Source organism: Salmo trutta, chromosome 7 (genome assembly GCF_901001165.1).
Source record: "Salmo trutta chromosome 7, fSalTru1.1, whole genome shotgun sequence".
Classification (NCBI taxonomy): domain Eukaryota; kingdom Metazoa; phylum Chordata; class Actinopteri; order Salmoniformes; family Salmonidae; genus Salmo; species Salmo trutta.
The window spans coordinates 50589698-50611708 of NC_042963.1; the positions used below are offsets into that span (position 1 = coordinate 50589698).

Consider the following 22011-nt stretch of genomic DNA (forward strand, 5'->3'; position numbering starts at 1 on the left):
TTACCCTTCATTACTACCTAAATAAAGTTACCCTTTCACCACTAGCTAAATAAAGTTACCCTTTCACCACTACCTAAATAAAGTTACCCTTTCACTACTACCTAAATAAAGTTACCCTTTCACCACTACCTAAATAAGTTACCCTTTCACCACTACCTAAATAAAGTTACCCTTTCACCACTACCTAAATAAAGTACCCTTTCACCACTACCTAAATACCTAAATAAAGTTACCCTTTCACTACTACCTAAATAAAGTTACCCTTTCATTACTACCTAAATAAAGTTACCCTTTCACCACTACCTAAATAAAGTTACCCTTTCACCACTACCTAAATAAAGTTACCCTTTCACCACTACCTAAATAAAGTTACCCCTTCATTACTACCTAAATAAAGTTAACCTTTCACTACTACCTAAATAAAGTTACCCTTTCACCACTACCTAAATAAAGTTACCCTTCACTACCACCTAAATAAAGTTACCCTTTCACTACTAGCTAAATAAAGTTACCCTTTCACCACTACCTAAATAAAGTTACCCTTTCACCACTACCTAAATAAAGTTACCCTTTCACCACTACCTAAATAAAGTTACCCTTTCATTACTACCTAAATAAAGTTACCCTTCATTACTACCTAAATAAAGTTACCCTTTCATTACTACCTAAATAAAGTTACCCTTTCACTACCACCTAAATAAAGTTACCCTTTCACTACTACCTAAATAAAGTTACCCTTTCACCACTACCTAAATAAAGTTACCCTTTCATTACTACCTAAATAAAGTTACCCTTCATTACTACCTAAATAAAGTTACCCTTTCACTACTACCTAAATAAAGTTACCCTTTCACCACTACCTTACCCAAATAAAGTTACCCTTTCACCACTACCTAAATAAAGTTACCCTTTCACCACTACCTAAAATAAAGTTACCCTTTCACCACTACCTAAATAAAGTTACCCTTTCACCACTACCTAAATAAAGTTACCCTTTCCACTACTACCTAAATAAAGGTTACCCTTTCACTACTACCTAAATAAAGTTACCCTTTCAACCACTACCTAAATAAAGTTACCCTTTCACCACTACCTAAATAAAGTTACCCCTTCATTACTACCTAAATAAGTTACCCTTTCATACTACCTAAATAAAGTTACCCTTTCACCACTACCTAAATAAAGTTACCCTTCACTACCACCTAAATAAAGTTACCCTTTCACTACTAGCTAAATAAAGTTACCCTTCACTACTAGCTAAATAAAGTTACCCTTTCACCACTACCAAATAAAGTTACCCTTTCACCACTACCTAAATAAAGTTACCCTTTCACCACTACCTAAATAAAGTTACCCTTCACCACTACCTAAAATAAAGTTACCCTTCACTACACCTAAATAAAGTTACCCTTCATTACTACCTAAATAAAGTTACCCTTCATTACTACCTAAATAAAGTTACCCTTTCACCACTACCTAAATAAAGTTACACTTCATTACTACCTAAATTAAGTTACCCTTTCACCACTACCTAAATAAAGTTACCCTTTCACCACTACCTAAATAAAGTTACCCTTTCACCACTACCTAAATAAAGTTACCCTTTTCACCACTACCTAAATAAAGTTACCCTTTCACCACTACCTAAATAAAGTTACCCTTTCACCACTACCTAAATAAAGTTACCCTTTCACTACTAGCTAAAAAAGTACCCTTTCACTACTACCTAAATAAAGTTACCCTTTCACCACTACCTAAATAAAGTTACCCTTTCACTACTAGCTAAATAAAGTTACCCTTCATTACTACCTAAATAAAGTTACCCTTTCACTACTAGCTAAATAAAGTTACCCTTTCACTACTAGCTAAATAAAGTTACCCTTTCACCACTACCTAAATAAAGTTACCCTTTCACCACTACCTAAATAAAGTTACCCTTTCACCACTACCTAAATAAAGTTACCCTTTCACCACTACCTAAATAAAGTTACCCTTTCACTACTACCTAAATAAAGTTACCCTTTCACTACTACCTAAATAAAGTTACCCTTTCACCACTACCTAAATAAAGTTACCCTTTCACCACTACCTAAATAAAGTTACCCCTTCATTACTACCTAAATAAAGTTACCCTTTCACTACTACCTAAATAAAGTTACCCTTTCACCACTACCTAAATAAAGTTACCCTTCACTACCACCTAAATAAAGTTACCCTTTCACTACTAGCTAAATAAAGTTACCCTTCACTACTAGCTAAATAAAGTTACCCTTCATTACTACCTAAATAAAGTTACCCTTTCACTAATACCTAAATAAAGTTACCCTTTCACCACTACCTAAATAAAGTTACCCTTCACTACCACCTAAATAAAGTTACCCTTTCACCACTACCTAAATAAAGTTACCCTTTCACCACTACCTAAATAAAGTTACCCTTTCACCACTACCTAAATAAAGTTACCCTTCACTACCACCTAAATAAAGTTACCCTTCATTACTACCTAAATAAAGTTACCCTTTCACCACTACCTAAATAAAGTTACCCTTCATTACTACCTAAATAAAGTTACCCTTTCACCACTACCTAAATAAAGTTACCCTTCATTACTACCTAAATAAAGTTACCCTTTCACTACTACCTAAATAAAGTTACCCTTTCACCACTACCTAAATAAAGTTACCCTTCACTACCACCTAAATAAAGTTACCCTTCATTACTACCTAAATAAAGTTACCCTTTCACCACTACCTAATAAAGTTACCCTTTCACCACTACCTAATAAGTTACCCTTCACCACTACCTAAATAAAGTTACCCTTTCACCACTACCTAAATAAAGTTACCCTTTCACCACTACCTAAATAAAGTTACCCTTTTCAACTACTACCTAAATAAAGTTACCCTTTCACCACTACCTAAATAAAGTTACCCTTCACTACCACCTAAATAAAGTTACCCTTCATTACTACCTAAATAAAGTTACCCTTTCACTACTAGCTAAATAAAGTTACCCTTCATTAATACCTAAATAAAGTTACCCTTTCACTACTAGCTAAATAAAGTTACCCTTTCACTACTACCTAAATAAAGTTACCCTTTCATTACTACCTAAATAAAGTTACCCTTCATTACTACCTAAATAAAGTTACCCTTTCACTACTACCTAAATAAAGTTACCCTTTCACCACTACCTAAATAAAGTTACCCTTTCACCACTACCTAAATAAAGTTACCCTTTCACCACTACCTAAATAAAGTTACCCTTTCACCACTACCTAAATAAAGTTACCCTTTCACTACTACCTAAATAAAGTTACCCTTTCACTACTACCTAAATAAAGTTACCCTTTCACCACTACCTAAATAAAGTTACCCTTTCACCACTACCTAAATAAAGTTACCTCTTCATTACTACCTAAATAAAGTTACCCTTTCACTACTACCTAAATAAAGTTACCCTTTCACCACTACCTAAATAAAGTTACCCTTCACTACCACCTAAATAAAGTTACCCTTTCACTACTAGCTGAAAAAAAGTTACCCTTCACTACTAGCTAAATAAAGTTACCCTTTCACCACTACCTAAATAAAGTTACCCTTTCACCACTACCTAAATAAAGTTACCCTTTCACTACTACCTAAATAAAGTTACCCTTTCACCACTACCTAAATAAAGTTACCCTTCACTACCACCTAAATAAAGTTACCCTTCATTACTACCTAAATAAAGTTACCCTTCATTACTACCTAAATAAAGTTACCCTTTCACCACTACCTAAATAAAGTTACCCTTCATTACTACCTAAATAAAGTTACCCTTTCACCACTACCTAAATAAAGTTACCCTTTCACCACTACCTAAATAAAGTTACCCTTTCACCACTACCTAAATAAAGTTACCCTTTCACCACTACCTAAATAAAGTTACCCTTTCACCACTACCTAAATAAAGTTACCCTTTCACTACTAGCTAAATAAAGTTACCCTTTCACTACTACCTAAATAAAGTTACCCTTTCACCACTACCTAAATAAAGTTACCCTTTCACTACTAGCTAAATAAAGTTACCCTTCATTACTACCTAAATAAAGTTACCCTTTCACCACTACCTAAATAAAGTTACCCTTTCACCACTACCTAAATAAAGTTACCCTTTCACCACTACCTAAATAAAGTTACCCTTTCACCACTACCTAAATAAAGTTACCCTTTCACCACTACCTAAATAAAGTTACCCTTTCACCACTACCTAAATAAAGTTACCCTTTCACTACTACCTAAATAAAGTTACCCTTTCACCACTACCTAAATAAAGTTACCCTTTCACCACTACCTAAATAAAGTTACCCTTTCACCACTACCTAAATAAAGTTACCCCTTCATTACTACCTAAATAAAGTTACCCTTTCACTACTACCTAAATAAAGTTACCCTTTCACCACTACCTAAATAAAGTTACCCTTCACTACCACCTAAATAAAGTTACCCTTTCACTACTAGCTAAATAAAGTTACCCTTCACTACTAGCTAAATAAAGTTACCCTTCATTACTACCTAAATAAAGTTATCCTTTCACTAATACCTAAATAAAGTTACCCTTTCACCACTACCTAAATAAAGTTACCCTTCACTACCACCTAAATAAAGTTACCCTTTCACCACTACCTAAATAAAGTTACCCTTTCACCACTACCTAAATAAAGTTACCCTTTCACCACTACCTAAATAAAGTTACCCTTCACTACCACCTAAATAAGTTACCCTTCATTACTACCTAAATAAAGTTACCCTTTCACCACTACCTAAATAAAGTTACCCTTCATTACTACCTAAATAAAGTTACCCTTTCACCACTACCTAAATAAAGTTACCCTTCATTACTACCTAAATAAAGTTACCCTTTCACTACTACCTAAATAAAGTTACCCTTTCACCACTACCTAAATAAAGTTACCCTTCACTACCACCTAAATAAAGTTACCCTTCATTACTACCTAAATAAAGTTACCCTTTCACCACTACCTAAATAAAGTTACCCTTTCACCACTACCTAAATAAAGTTACCCTTTCACCACTACCTAAATAAAGTTACCCTTTCACCACTACCTAAATAAAGTTACCCTTTCACCACTACCTAAATAAAGTTACCCTTTCACTACTACCTAAATAAAGTTACCCTTTCACCACTACCTAAATAAAGTTACCCTTCACTACCACCTAAATAAAGTTACCCTTCATTACTACCTAAATAAAGTTACCCTTTCACTACTAGCTAAATAAAGTTACCCTTCATTACTACCTAAATAAAGTTACCCTTTCACTACTAGCTAAATAAAGTTACCCTTTCACTACTACCTAAATAAAGTTACCCTTTCACCACTACCTAAATAAAGTTACCCTTTCACCACTACCTAAATAAAGTTACCCTTCACTACCACCTAAATAAAGTTACCCTTTCACTACTAGCTAAATAAAGTTACCCTTCACTACTAGCTAAATAAAGTTACCCTTTCACCACTACCTAAATAAAGTTACCCTTTCACCACTACCTAAATAAAGTTACCCCTTCATTACTACCTAAATAAAGTTACCCTTTCACTACTAGCTAAATAAAGTTACCCTTCATTACTACCTAAATAAAGTTACCCTTTCACTACTAGCTAAATAAAGTTACCCTTTCACCACTACCTAAATAAAGTTACCCTTTCACTACTACCTAAATAAAGTTACCCTTTCACCACTACCTAAATAAAGTTACCCTTTCACCACTACCTAAATAAAGTTACCCTTTCACCACTACCTAAATAAAGTTACCCTTTCACCACTACCTAAATAAAGTTACCCTTTCACTACTACCTAAATAAAGTTACCCTTTCACTACTACCTAAATAAAGTTACCCTTTCACCACTACCTAAATAAAGTTACCCTTTCACCACTACCTAAATAAAGTTACCCCTTCATTACTACCTAAATAAAGTTACCCTTTCACTACTACCTAAATAAAGTTACCCTTTCACCACTACCTAAATAAAGTTACCCTTCACTACCACCTAAATAAAGTTACCCTTTCACTACTAGCTAAATAAAGTTACCCTTCACTACTAGCTAAATAAAGTTACCCTTTCACCACTACCTAAATAAAGTTACCCTTTCACCACTACCTAAATAAAGTTACCCTTTCACCACTACCTAAATAAAGTTACCCTTTCATTACTACCTAAATAAAGTTACCCTTCATTACTACCTAAATAAAGTTACCCTTTCATTACTACCTAAATAAAGTTACCCTTTCACTACCACCTAAATAAAGTTACCCTTTCACTACTACCTAAATAAAGTTACCCTTTCACCACTACCTAAATAAAGTTACCCTTTCATTACTACCTAAATAAAGTTACCCTTCATTACTACCTAAATAAAGTTACCCTTTCACTACTAGCTAAATAAAGTTACCCTTTCACCACTACCTAAATAAAGTTACCCTTTCACCACTACCTAAATAAAGTTACCCTTTCACCACTACCTAAATAAAGTTACCCCTTCATTACTACCTAAATAAAGTTACCCTTTCACTACTAGCTAAATAAAGTTACCCTTCATTACTACCTAAATAAAGTTACCCTTCACTACTAGCTAAATAAAGTTACCCTTTCACCACTACCTAAATAAAGTTACCCTTTCACTACTACCTAAATAAAGTTACCCTTTCACCACTACCTAAATAAAGTTACCCTTTCACCACTACCTAAATAAAGTTACCCTTTCACCACTACCTAAATAAAGTTACCCTTTCACCACTACCTAAATAAAGTTACCCTTTCACTACTACCTAAATAAAGTTACCCTTTCACTACTACCTAAATAAAGTTACCCTTTCACCACTACCTAAATAAAGTTACCCTTTCACCACTACCTAAATAAAGTTACCCCTTCATTACTACCTAAATAAAGTTACCCTTTCACTACTACCTAAATAAAGTTACCCTTTCACCACTACCTAAATAAAGTTACCCTTCACTACCACCTAAATAAAGTTACCCTTTCACTACTAGCTAAATAAAGTTACCCTTCACTACTAGCTAAATAAAGTTACCCTTTCACCACTACCTAAATAAAGTTACCCTTTCACCACTACCTAAATAAAGTTACCCTTTCACCACTACCTAAATAAAGTTACCCTTTCATTACTACCTAAATAAAGTTACCCTTCATTACTACCTAAATAAAGTTACCCTTTCATTACTACCTAAATAAAGTTACCCTTTCACTACCACCTAAATAAAGTTACCCTTTCACTACTACCTAAATAAAGTTACCCTTTCACCACTACCTAAATAAAGTTACCCTTTCATTACTACCTAAATAAAGTTACCCTTCATTACTACCTAAATAAAGTTACCCTTTCACTACTACCTAAATAAAGTTACCCTTTCACCACTACCTAAATAAAGTTACCCTTTCACTACTACCTAAATAAAGTTACCCTTTCACCACTACCTAAATAAAGTTACCCTTTCATTACTACCTAAATAAAGTTACCCTTCATTACTACCTAAATAAAGTTACCCTTTCACTACTACCTAAATAAAGTTACCCTTTCACCACTACCTAAATAAAGTTACCCTTTCACCACTACCTAAATAAAGTTACCCTTTCACCACTACCTAAATAAAGTTACCCTTTCACCACTACCTAAATAAAGTTACCCTTTCACTACTACCTAAATAAAGTTACCCTTTCACTACTACCTAAATAAAGTTACCCTTTCACCACTACCTAAATAAAGTTACCCCTTCATTACTACCTAAATAAAGTTACCCTTTCACTACTAGCTAAATAAAGTTACCCTTTCACTACTAGCTAAATAAAGTTACCCTTTCACTACTAGCTAAATAAAGTTACCCTTTCACTACTAGCTAAATAAAGTTACCCTTTCACCACTACCTAAATAAAGTTACCCTTTCACTACTACCTAAATAAAGTTACCCTTTCACCACTACCTAAATAAAGTTACCTTTTCACCACTACCTAAATAAAGTTACCCTTTCACCACTACCTAAATAAAGTTACCCTTTCACCACTACCTAAATAAAGTTACCCTTTCACTACTACCTAAATAAAGTTACCCTTTCACTACTACCTAAATAAAGTTACCCTTTCACTACTACCTAAATAAAGTTACCCTTTCACCACTACCTAAATAAAGTTACCCTTCACTACCACCTAAATAAAGTTACCCTTTCACTACTAGCTAAATAAAGTTACCCTTCACTACTAGCTAAATAAAGTTACCCTTCATTACTACCTAAATAAAGTTACCCTTTCACTACTACCTAAATAAAGTTACCCTTTCACCACTACCTAAATAAAGTTACCCTTCACTACCACCTAAATAAGTTACCCTTTCACCACTACCTAAATAAAGTTACCCTTTTCACCACTACCTAAATAAAGTTACCCTTTCACCACTACCTAAATACAGTTACCCTTCACTACCACCTAAATAAAGTTACCCTTCATTACTACCTAAATAAAGTTACCCTTCACCCACTACCTAAATAAAGTTACCCTTCATTACTACCTAAATAAAGTTACCCTTTCACCACTACCTAAATAAAGTTACCCTTCATTACTACCTAAATAAAGTTACCCTTTCACTATTACCTAAATAAAGTTACCCTTTCACCACTACCTAAATAAAGTTACCCTTCACTACCACCTAAATAAAGTTACCCTTTCACTACTACCTAAATAAAGTTACCCTTTCACTACTACCTAAATAAAGTTACCCTTTCACCACTACCTAAATAAAGTTACCCTTCACTACCACCTAAATAAAGTTACCCTTTCACTACTAGCTAAATAAAGTTACCCTTCACTACTAGCTAAATAAAGTTACCCTTCATTACTACCTAAATAAAGTTACCCTTTCACTACTACCTAAATAAAGTTACCCTTTCACCACTACCTAAATAAAGTTACCCTTCACTACCACCTAAATAAAGTTACCCTTTCACCACTACCTAAATAAAGTTACCCTTTCACCACTACCTAAATAAAGTTACCCTTTCACCACTACCTAAATAAAGTTACCCTTCACTACCACCTAAATAAAGTACCCTTCATTACTACCTAAATAAAGTTACCCTTTCACCACTACCTAAATAAAGTTACCCTTCATTACTACCTAAATAAAGTTACCCTTTCACCACTACCTAAATAAAGTTACCCTTCATTACTACCTAAATAAAGTTACCCTTTCACTATTACCTAAATAAAGTTACCCTTTCACCACTACCTAAATAAAGTTACCCTTCACTACCACCTAAATAAAGTTACCCTTCATTACTACCTAAATAAAGTTACCCTTTCACCACTACCTAAATAAAGTTACCCTTTCACCACTACCTAAATAAAGTTACCCTTTCACTACTAGCTAAATAAAGTTACCCTTTCACTACTAGCTAAATAAAGTTACCCTTTCACTACTACCTAAATAAAGTTACCCTTTCACCACTACCTAAATAAAGTTACCCTTTCACTACTAGCTAAATAAAGTTACCCTTCATTACTACCTAAATAAAGTTACCCTTTCACTATTACCTAAATAAAGTTACCCTTTCACCACTACCTAAATAAAGTTACCCTTCACTACCACCTAAATAAAGTTACCCTTCATTACTACCTAAATAAAGTTACCCTTTCACCACTACCTAAATAAAGTTACCCTTTCACCACTACCTAAATAAAGTTACCCTTTCACTACTAGCTAAATAAAGTTACCCTTTCACTACTAGCTAAATAAAGTTACCCTTTCACTACTACCTAAATAAAGTTACCCTTTCACCACTACCTAAATAAAGTTACCCTTTCACTACTAGCTAAATAAAGTTACCCTTCATTACTACCTAAATAAAGTTACCCTTTCACTACTAGCTAAATAAAGTTACCCTTTCACCACTACCTAAATAAAGTTACCCTTTCACTACTACCTAAATAAAGTTACCCTTTCACCACTACCTAAATAAAGTTACCCTTTCACCACTACCTAAATAAAGTTACCCCTTCATTACTACCTAAATAAAGTTACCCTTTCACTACTACCTAAATAAAGTTACCCTTTCACCACTAACTAAATAAAGTTACCCTTCACTACCACCTAAATAAAGTTACCCTTTCACCACTACCTAAATAAAGTTACCCTTCACTACTAGCTAAATAAAGTTACCCTTTCACCACTACCTAAATAAAGTTACCCTTTCACCACTACCTAAATAAAGTTACCCCTTCATTACTACCTAAATAAAGTTACCCTTTCACTACTAGCTAAATAAAGTTACCCTTCATTACTACCTAAATAAAGTTACCCTTTCACTACTACCTAAATAAAGTTACCCTTTCACCACTACCTAAATAAAGTTACCCTTTCACTACTACCTAAATAAAGTTACCCTTTCACCACTACCTAAATAAAGTTACCCTTTCACCACTACCTAAATAAAGTTACCCTTTCACCACTACCTAAATAAAGTTACCCTTTCACCACTACCTAAATAAAGTTACCCTTTCACCACTACCTAAATAAAGTTACCCTTTCACTACTACCTAAATAAAGTTACCCTTTCACTACTACCTAAATAAAGTTACCCTTTCACCACTACCTAAATAAAGTTACCCTTTCACCACTACCTAAATAAAGTTACCCCTTCATTACTACCTAAATAAAGTTACCCTTTCACTACTACCTAAATAAAGTTACCCTTTCACCACTACCTAAATAAAGTTACCCTTCACTACCACCTAAATAAAGTTACCCTTTCACTACTAGCTAAATAAAGTTACCCTTCACTACTAGCTAAATAAAGTTACCCTTTCACCACTACCTAAATAAAGTTACCCTTTCACCACTACCTAAATAAAGTTACCCCTTCATTACTACCTAAATAAAGTTACCCTTTCACTACTAGCTAAATAAAGTTACCCTTCATTACTACCTAAATAAAGTTACCCTTTCACCACTACCTAAATAAAGTTACCCTTCACTACCACCTAAATAAAGTTACCCTTTCACCACTACCTAAATAAAGTTACCCTTTCACCACTACCTAAATAAAGTTACCCTTTCACCACTACCTAAATAAAGTTACCCTTCACTACCACCTAAATAAAGTTACCCTTCATTACTACCTAAATAAAGTTACCCTTTCACCACTACCTAAATAAAGTTACCCTTCATTACTACCTAAATAAAGTTACCCTTTCACCACTACCTAAATAAAGTTACCCTTCATTACTACCTAAATAAAGTTACCCTTTCACTATTACCTAAATAAAGTTACCCTTTCACCACTACCTAAATAAAGTTACCCTTCACTACCACCTAAATAAAGTTACCCTTCATTACTACCTAAATAAAGTTACCCTTTCACCACTACCTAAATAAAGTTACCCTTTCACCACTACCTAAATAAAGTTACCCTTTCACTACTAGCTAAATAAAGTTACCCTTTCACTACTAGCTAAATAAAGTTACCCTTTCACTACTACCTAAATAAAGTTACCCTTTCACCACTACCTAAATAAAGTTACCCTTTCACTACTAGCTAAATAAAGTTACCCTTCATTACTACCTAAATAAAGTTACCCTTTCACTATTACCTAAATAAAGTTACCCTTTCACCACTACCTAAATAAAGTTACCCTTCACTACCACCTAAATAAAGTTACCCTTCATTACTACCTAAATAAAGTTACCCTTTCACCACTACCTAAATAAAGTTACCCTTTCACCACTACCTAAATAAAGTTACCCTTTCACTACTAGCTAAATAAAGTTACCCTTTCACTACTAGCTAAATAAAGTTACCCTTTCACTACTACCTAAATAAAGTTACCCTTTCACCACTACCTAAATAAAGTTACCCTTTCACTACTAGCTAAATAAAGTTACCCTTCATTACTACCTAAATAAAGTTACCCTTTCACTACTAGCTAAATAAAGTTACCCTTTCACCACTACCTAAATAAAGTTACCCTTTCACTACTACCTAAATAAAGTTACCCTTTCACCACTACCTAAATAAAGTTACCCTTTCACCACTACCTAAATAAAGTTACCCCTTCATTACTACCTAAATAAAGTTACCCTTTCACTACTACCTAAATAAAGTTACCCTTTCACCACTAACTAAATAAAGTTACCCTTCACTACCACCTAAATAAAGTTACCCTTTCACCACTACCTAAATAAAGTTACCCTTCACTACTAGCTAAATAAAGTTACCCTTTCACCACTACCTAAATAAAGTTACCCTTTCACCACTACCTAAATAAAGTTACCCCTTCATTACTACCTAAATAAAGTTACCCTTTCACTACTAGCTAAATAAAGTTACCCTTCATTACTACCTAAATAAAGTTACCCTTTCACTACTACCTAAATAAAGTTACCCTTTCACCACTACCTAAATAAAGTTACCCTTTCACTACTACCTAAATAAAGTTACCCTTTCACCACTACCTAAATAAAGTTACCCTTTCACCACTACCTAAATAAAGTTACCCTTTCACCACTACCTAAATAAAGTTACCCTTTCACCACTACCTAAATAAAGTTACCCTTTCACTACTACCTAAATAAAGTTACCCTTTCACTACTACCTAAATAAAGTTACCCTTTCACCACTACCTAAATAAAGTTACCCTTTCACCACTACCTAAATAAAGTTACCCCTTCATTACTACCTAAATAAAGTTACCCTTTCACTACTACCTAAATAAAGTTACCCTTTCACCACTACCTAAATAAAGTTACCCTTCACTACCACCTAAATAAAGTTACCCTTTCACTACTAGCTAAATAAAGTTACCCTTCACTACTAGCTAAATAAAGTTACCCTTTCACCACTACCTAAATAAAGTTACCCTTTCACCACTACCTAAATAAAGTTACCCCTTCATTACTACCTAAATAAAGTTACCCTTTCACTACTAGCTAAATAAAGTTACCCTTCATTACTACCTAAATAAAGTTACCCTTTCACTACTAGCTAAATAAAGTTACCCTTTCACCACTACCTAAATAAAGTTACCCTTTCACTACTACCTAAATAAAGTTACCCTTTCACCACTACCTAAATAAAGTTACCCTTTCACCACTACCTAAATAAAGTTACCCTTTCACTACTACCTAAATAAAGTTACCCTTTCACTACTACCTAAATAAAGTTACCCTTTCACTACTAGCTAAATAAAGTTACCCTTTCACTACTAGCTAAATAAAGTTACCCTTTCACTATTACCTAAATAAAGTTACCCTTTCACCACTACCTAAATAAAGTTACCCTTCACTACCACCTAAATAAAGTTACCCTTCACTACCACCTAAATAAAGTTACCCTTCATTACTACCTAAATAAAGTTACCCTTTCACCACTACCTAAATAAAGTTACCCTTTCACCACTACCTAAATAAAGTTACCCTTTCACTACTAGCTAAATAAAGTTACCCTTTCACTACTAGCTAAATAAAGTTACCCTTTCACTACTACCTAAATAAAGTTACCCTTTCACCACTACCTAAATAAAGTTACCCTTTCACTACTAGCTAAATAAAGTTACCCTTCATTACTACCTAAATAAAGTTACCCTTTCACTACTACCTAAATAAAGTTACCCTTTCACCACTACCTAAATAAAGTTACCCTTTCACCACTACCTAAATAAAGTTACCCTTTCAAAACTCCCTAAATAAAGTTACCCTTTCACCACTACCTAAATAAAGTTACCCTTTCACTACTACCTAAATAAAGTTACCCTTTCACTACTACCTAAATAAAGTTACCATTTCACCACTACCTAAATAAAGTTACCCTTTCACCACTACCTAAATAAAGTTACCCCTTCATTACTACCTAAATAAAGTTACCCTTTCACTACTACCTAAATAAAGTTACCCTTTCACCACTACCTAAATAAAGTTACCCTTTCACCACTACCTAAATAAAGTTACCCCTTCATTACTACCTAAATAAAGTTACCCTTTCACTACTAGCTAAATAAAGTTACCCTTCATTACTACCTAAATAAAGTTACCCTTTCACTACTAGCTAAATAAAGTTACCCTTTCACCACTACCTAAATAAAGTTACCCTTTCACTACTACCTAAATAAAGTTACCCTTTCACCACTACCTAAATAAAGTTACCCTTTCACCACTACCTAAATAAAGTTACCCTTTCACCACTACCTAAATAAAGTTACCCTTTCACCACTACCTAAATAAAGTTACCCTTTCACTACTACCTAACTAAAGTTACCCTTTCACTACTACCTAAATAAAGTTACCCTTTCACCACTACCTAAATAAAGTTACCCTTTCACCACTACCTAAATAAAGTTACCCCTTCATTACTACCTAAATAAAGTTACCCTTTCACTACTACCTAAATAAAGTTACCCTTCACTACCACCTAAATAAAGTTACCCTTTCACTACTAGCTAAATAAAGTTACCCTTCACTACTAGCTAAATAAAGTTACCCTTTCACCACTACCTAAATAAAGTTACCCTTTCACCACTACCTAAATAAAGTTACCCCTTCATTACTACCTAAATAAAGTTACCCTTTCACTACTAGCTAAATAAAGTTACCCTTCATTACTACCTAAATAAAGTTACCCTTTCACTACTAGCTAAATAAAGTTACCCTTTCACCACTACCTAAATAAAGTTACCCTTTCACTACTACCTAAATAAAGTTACCCTTTCACCACTACCTAAATAAAGTTACCCTTTCACCACTACCTAAATAAAGTTACCCTTTCACTACTACCTAAATAAAGTTACCCTTTCACCACTACCTAAATAAAGTTACCCTTTCACCACTACCTAAATAAAGTTACCCTTTCACCACTACCTAAATAAAGTTACCCCTTCATTACTACCTAAATAAAGTTACCCTTTCACTACTACCTAAATAAAGTTACCCTTTCACCACTACCTAAATAAAGTTACCCTTCACTACCACCTAAATAAAGTTACCCTTTCACTACTAGCTAAATAAAGTTACCCTTCACTACTAGCTAAATAAAGTTACCCTTTACCACTACCTAAATAAAGTTACCCTTTACCACTACCTAAATAAAGTTACCCTTTCACCACTACCTAAATAAAGTTACCCTTTCACCACTACCTAAATAAAGTTAACCTTTCATTACTACCTAAATAAAGTTACCCTTCATTACTACCTAAATAAAGTTACCCTTCATTACTACCTAAATAAAGTTACCCTTCATTACTACCTAAATAAAGTTACCCTTTCATTACTACCTAAATAAAGTTACCCTTTCACTACCACCTAAATAAAGTTACCCTTTCACTACTACCTAAATAAAGTTACCCTTTCACCACTACCTTAATAAAGTTACCCTTTCATTACTACCTAAATAAAGTTACCCTTTCACTACTACCTAAATAAAGTTACCCTTTCACCACTACCTAAATAAAGTTACCCTTCACTACCACCTAAATAAAGTTACCCTTTCACTACTAGCTAAATAAAGTTACCCTTCACTACTAGCTAAATAAAGTTACCCTTCACTACTACCTAAATAAAGTTACCCTTTCACCACTACCTAAATAAAGTTACCCTTTCACCACTACCTAAATAAAGTTACCCTTTCACCACTACCTAAATAAAGTTACCCTTCATTACTACCTAAATAAAGTTACCCTTTCACCACTACCTAAATAAAGTTACCCCTTCATTACTACCTAAATAAAGTTACCCCTTCATTACTACCTAAATAAAGTTACCCTTTCACCACTACCTAAATAAAGTTACCCTTTCACCACTACCTAAATAAAGTTACCCTTCACTACTACCTAAATAAAGTTACCCTTTCACCACTACCTAAATAAAGTTACCCTTTCACCACTACCTAAATAAAGTTACCCTTTCACCACTACCTAAATAAAGTTACCCTTTCACCACTACCTAAATAAAGTTACCCTTCACTACCACCTAAAAAGTTACCCTTTCACCACTACCTAAATAAAGTTACCCTTTCACCACTACCTAAATAAAGTTACCCTTTCACCACTACCTAAATAAAGTTACCCTTCACTACCACCTAAATAAAGTTACCCTTTCACCACTACCTAAATAAAGTTACCCTTCACTACCACCTAAATAAAGTTACCCTTTCACCACTACCTAAATAAAGTTACCCTTTCACTACCACCTAAATAAAGTTACCCTTTCACCACTACCTAAATAAAGTTACCCTTTCACCACTACCTAAATAAAGTTACCCTTCACTACCACCTAAATAAAGTTACCCTTTCACCACTACCTAAATAAAGTTACCCTTTCACCACTACCTAAATAAAGTTACCCTTTCACCACTACCTAAATAAAGTTACCCTTCACTACCACCTAAATAAAGTTACCCTTTCACCACTACCTAAATAAAGTTACCCTTTCACTACCACCTAAATAAAGTTACCCTTCATTACTACCTAAATAAAGTTACCCTTTCACCACTACCTAAATAAAGTTACCCTTTCACCACTACCTAAATAAAGTCATGAGGAAGTTTGTTTGAGCTGCTAGCTGACCAACTAGAGGGCAGTTGTGCGTATTAGTCAAACGATACAGGAAATAGGAAATACCATAAAGGGCGGTCCCTTCTATGAGCAGGAGCTAGAGTAAACAGTTACCCTGCTCACAGAGCATAGCAGGTACAGAAAACAGCCCAAGCATCTGTAACTTACAACAGTAATACTATGCACCCCACATTTGCACCCGTATGCAACCATGCACTTGTTGACAAGGGATTTCTATGAAGTATATTCAAGTTTTCTTCATTTACCAATTTTGAAAGTAGGAAATGTAAAAAACACCCTCCAGCTGAGTTATCTAAATGCTGACCTTTGGTCTGTTAGAAGTAGACAAGGGACCGTAGGTTCTGTAGGGTACTGACAGAGAACACAGTTAAGCGGTCACGATTAGCTGGGTGAGTATGTGCCTTTGACATCCAGTAGCAGCCTCCCTCCACAATGGATGTGACGTCTGTCTGTCTGTCTGTCTGTCTGTCTGTCTGTTACAACACACAGAGGTGATGATTCTCTGATAATGTCTCTCAGCAAAGCAACAGCATAACATTGTTTCTACAGAAGCACAGCCAAAATCAGTAAAACATTGTTTTTAGTGAGGGGGAACAAATCCTATTGAAAATTCTATTTTTCCCATGAGCAATCATCTGTTGTTTGGGGTCTCAGCTCAGACTCGTTTCAGCATAAGAAAGGGAGAAAAAAAATTCTCATATGAGCAGACTAGAAAGTAAAGGTGATAAATCAATTTTATCTCTGGTCACAGAGTTATCTGTTCCTGTCATCTTTGTGTTCTGGCCCTGAACATAATGACCTTTTCCATCTCCTCTCTCCCCCCCACCCTTCCTCCATGCTACAGGCCCCCCCCCACCCTTCCTCCATGCTACAGGCCCCCAGCCTTCCTTCCCCCGTGCTACGCGCCCCCCAGCCTTCCTTCCCCCGTGCTACGCGCCCCCCAGCCTTCCTTCCCCCGTGCTACGCGCCCCCACCACCCTTCTAATCCTCCAGGCTACACCTCCCCACCCTTCTCTTCCTCCAGGCTAAACCTCCCCAGCCTTCTAATCCTCCAGGCTACACCTCCCCACCCTTCTCTTCCTCCAGGCTACACCTCCCCACCCTTCCCTTCCTCCAGGCTACACCTCCCCACCCTTCTCTTCCTCCAGGCTACACCTCCCCACCCTTCCCTTCCTCCAGGCTACACCTCCCCAGCCTTCTAATCCTCCAGGCTAAACCTCCCCACCCTTCTCTTCCTCCAGGCTAAACCTCCCCAGCCTTCCCTTCCTCCAGGCTAAACCTCCCCAGCCTTCTAATCCTCCAGGCTACACCTCCCCAGCCTTCCCTTCCTACAGGCTACACCTCCCCAGCCTTCCCTTCCTACAGGCTACACCTCCCCAGCCTTCCCTTCCTCCAGGCTAAACCTCCCCAGCCTTCTAATCCTCCAGGCTACACCTCCCCAGCCTTCCCTTCCTACAGGCTACACCTCCCCACCCTTCCCTTCCCTTCCTCCAGGCTACGGTATCAATGAGACCAGCTACAACTCCTATAGAATTACTCTCCACCAAGTGAAAAGGCCTGATAGTACTTTAGCTTTCACTTTGTTTTAGTCAATAGCACCTCTCCAGAATACCATTACTGTATCAGCAACACTCTAAACTATGGTCCTTTGCCACTTGACAAGAGCAGTTGGGCTACAATCTGAGCTAATGAAACTGAAGTGGATGGATGCATGAAATACTTAATATATCATTATTACAAAAATGGCATGTGTCCTACATGTGTCCTAACCAGTATACTGAAAGTATGCTATTGGAAGATGACTGTTCAAGGAAGCATATCCAAACTATGCCGTACTAGACTCATATCCTTATGAATAACAATGAAGGCATGAACAGAGTATATTTAACCTCACCCAGTTTTCGTCTGCTTCTCTAGGAGGGGATGACTCAGCCTTTCCAAATCATACTTGTCTTACTTCAGTTAGTCCACTTCAATAACAAAAGAACTGACTCACTGTCCTCATTGACTTCATGCTGTGGGCGAGGCCAGTGTGAAGACTATCAGCTGTAGCATCTGCATCGAATGTTCTCAAGCTGCATGAAAACAGCACAGTCTGGCTCATTGTATATAAACTTACAGTATTACTGCTCACAACAACCTGCCTCACACACACACACAAATCCCCCTACCACAGCACAGTCTGGCTCATTGTATATAAACTTACAGTATCACTGCTCACAACAACCTGTCACATACACACACACACACACACACACACACACACACACACACACACACACACACACACACACACACACACACACAACTTTGGCAGGCTTATACTTGAAATCCCCCTATCACAGCACAGCCTCTCTTCCACGTGGACTTCCTCGTGGACTTCCTCGTGGACCAGTGCTGTTGGTTGTAGACAAGGACTCACTCCAGCAGTATTCAGGGTACTTCACCATCACAGAAACCCTGCACTTTTCTCTCATTTCAAAAACTGGCAGTTGGCAAACATTCCAAATGAAGTGCGCTCTTACCATTAGTGAGGAGTAACAACAACTTCCCAGCCAACTTGACTGAGCCAACCAACACTACAACTATGGAGATTATGAAGAGAGTGTCTGATAAAAGACAAAGCAACAGCAGATTTAAAGGTAAATCCTAACAGCTTGTGAAGATGTTTACCAGTTCCTGTCACAGAATTAAATAGTATGATATTATATCTCTACAGTTCCTCATCATTACAGAGCAAGACCTAAAGTCAATTCCTTTGGGATTTTGACAAAATGGAGGAAACTCAGGTATTGGCAAACACATACATGAAAACAACAGCAGAGACAATTACAGATCCACTCTTATCTGGCGTATCTAGTGTAAGTGTTTAGCCATGATAAAAGTCTGGAAGTAGCTGTAGGTGTGTGTGTGTGTGTGTGTGTGTGTGTGTGTGTGTGTGTGTGTGTGTGTGTGTGTGTGTGTGTGTGTGGTGTGGTGTGGGTGTGTGTGGGTGTGTGTGGTGTGGTGTGGTGTGGTGTGGTGTGGGTGTGTGTGGGTGTGTGTGTCCCTCTCCAGAGCTGCCAGCACAGAGTAAACAATTTTCTCTATTAATCAAAAGTGAGTCTAGCTGCACTCTCACAGCATGCTAGAGGCTATTAAACATACTTTATGTGACCATTACCACAATTAAAACTACCCACACCCTCCCCTCTCCCCCAAACAAAACACTGTCTCCCTGGTCAGAGAAAGCCAATAACACAGGCTGCGTCCCCAAATGGCACCCTATTCCCTAGTGCACAGCTTTTGACCAGGACCCATAGGGCAAAGGGGAAAAGTAGTGCACTATGTAGGAAATAGGGAACCATTTGGGATGCACAAACAGAATCTACCTCAGAGTGTTCTCTGACAGAAAGTCTATTGTTAGGATAGCAACCAGCAGGAGCCAAGAGAGAGGTGGTTTAATATGGACTGAAACCCCTAGACCACACTCATTCAATAGCAGTTAGTTCAAACTATTATAAGTGTAGACATAGTTTAAGGATTGAAAACAACTTGAGGAATTTAGCAAATTGGAATAAGGAAATATTCCATGAATGACTTAGTCTAAATGCAAAGTAACAGGCATTAATGTATTAGTCCATAAACAAAGCAAACACGATTAGAACTTCACCACACATTCCTCTCTATCTGAACAATCAATCATTGTAATGATTTGGGATGAAATCTGATCGGGTGTTTAGTTGACACCAACACCCCGAAAACAGCCACAATGACCTGTATGAACGTGACCAGGAAGTACACCTGATCCTCTGTGACCCATCCAAGACCATTCTTTGGGGCCATGTTTCTCAATTGAAGTTGGAACAAAACTCAGCAAGAGAAGTAGTTTGTCATGTACTGTTTGTCTGTCACTCTGTCCACTTCTGTGTAAAAGTTACAGGTTAAAGGTCAGAAACAGGGCTGGGCTTGAATCACAGGGTCACAGTAAAAGCTATGGAATTTCCCACAGACAATTTTTAAATGACAAGCTTACTGTTAGTGGGAAACACTTTGATTTATCCATTAATTGGAAGCACAGTAAGATATCCATATGTACCTAGGCCCAGCGCTCCTCAGGAAGCATAAGCCACCACATTTTGTTTTTGTTTCCATTCGTCATTTTGAACAACCTGAAGTTGTCTGCTTTGGGTTGGAAAATTGTGACATAATAATTCCCCAAGCCACTATTTTATTATCATCTATGAAATGTAACTAGCCTACTTCCTGAAGAGATAAAAGAGGAATTCAAAACACTCTCAGCATGACATTTACCACACAAAACAATGAAGGAAAGGGTGTGAACTGAGCTTACTGTGTATAAACTCTAACTAAGCTTCAGAGCACTACCACTCAATACCATACACAGTGGATGGGATCCCTAAAGTCAATGTTTGAACAAAGGTTTGTCTGACTGGGGGAAAGTCAAAGTATTGGCAATAGGCTGAATTGAATAGGTCTGATGATAGCTACTGACAGAATCCCCTCAGTCACAAGGAGTCAACGATGTGCTCTGAAAAGCCTAAACCTCACAGAAGAGTAATATGCTGAGCGCGTAAAGCCACAGTACAGCTGTGAAATGACCTGAGTTACAGTGTTGTGATGGTTTACCTCTGGTACCACGCCATGCTCCTCCAGGTCCTGGAGCCCAGACACGGCATCAGTTAGACCCTGATCAGACAGCTGGGACACACGGAGTCCAGCGGCTCCTGAGTTACTCTGTATAGGCTACATTATCATAAGGGAAAAGTGATGGAGGCTTGGTGTCAAAACGGTATACTCTTCAATTAATGGCTTCTATTTCTTATTAAAAATAGCTAATCATTTTGCTCGATAATGAATGAAATATCAAGTATTTATGTCACCATCTCAAATACAGTACAGTAGCTTACCTAAGCATTATGAAACATGTTACATCAACATCAATACCTGCATGTAATGTCCAATAACCTGTTCGGTTATGTTGTTGATATTCAACATGTATTGGTGTAACTTTCGCTTGTACTTCAAAGCAGTCAGCTGTGCTTCGCTCTGGATGGATGACACCTGGGCGAGGAGGGATTGCTCTCTCCTACCCGACCTGAGCCTCTGCATTCGGCCTTCGTGCTCCAAGGTAGCGCTTCTCTCCTGGAGCCCATCATTCAGCAGACGAAGCGCATCCAAACAGCAATGGTCTCCCTGGACAATGTCTGTATGGGACAAGAGAAGCCCGCATCCTTTCTGACAGATGCCAACATCTCTGTGGTCAAAGTCGGATTCTTCTTCTTTCATCATACGCGGCTCATTGTCCATCTCGCCTGAGTTCAAAACCTTTCTGCAACTTTCTCTGTCCTTGCATGGATTTGCGCAGTCGGCGCACAT

At 36.6% G+C, this 22011-nt stretch overlaps 1 protein-coding gene across 1 annotated transcript in view; it reads right to left on the bottom strand.

Moving 5' to 3' along the window:
* LOC115197611 (PDZ domain-containing RING finger protein 4-like) overlaps nucleotides 1-21730 on the bottom strand; it is a 234628-nt gene extending 212898 nt beyond the window's left edge. The window contains exons 1-2 of the mRNA XM_029759296.1: nucleotides 21580-21730; nucleotides 21262-21378 (exon numbers count right to left, since the gene is read on the bottom strand). Coding sequence (XP_029615156.1) covers nucleotides 21262-21378; nucleotides 21580-21630 — 168 coding nt within the window. The 5' untranslated portion in view covers nucleotides 21631-21730. The remainder of the gene's footprint in view (nucleotides 1-21261; nucleotides 21379-21579) is intronic.
* Between the last annotated feature and the right edge of the window lie 281 nt (nucleotides 21731-22011).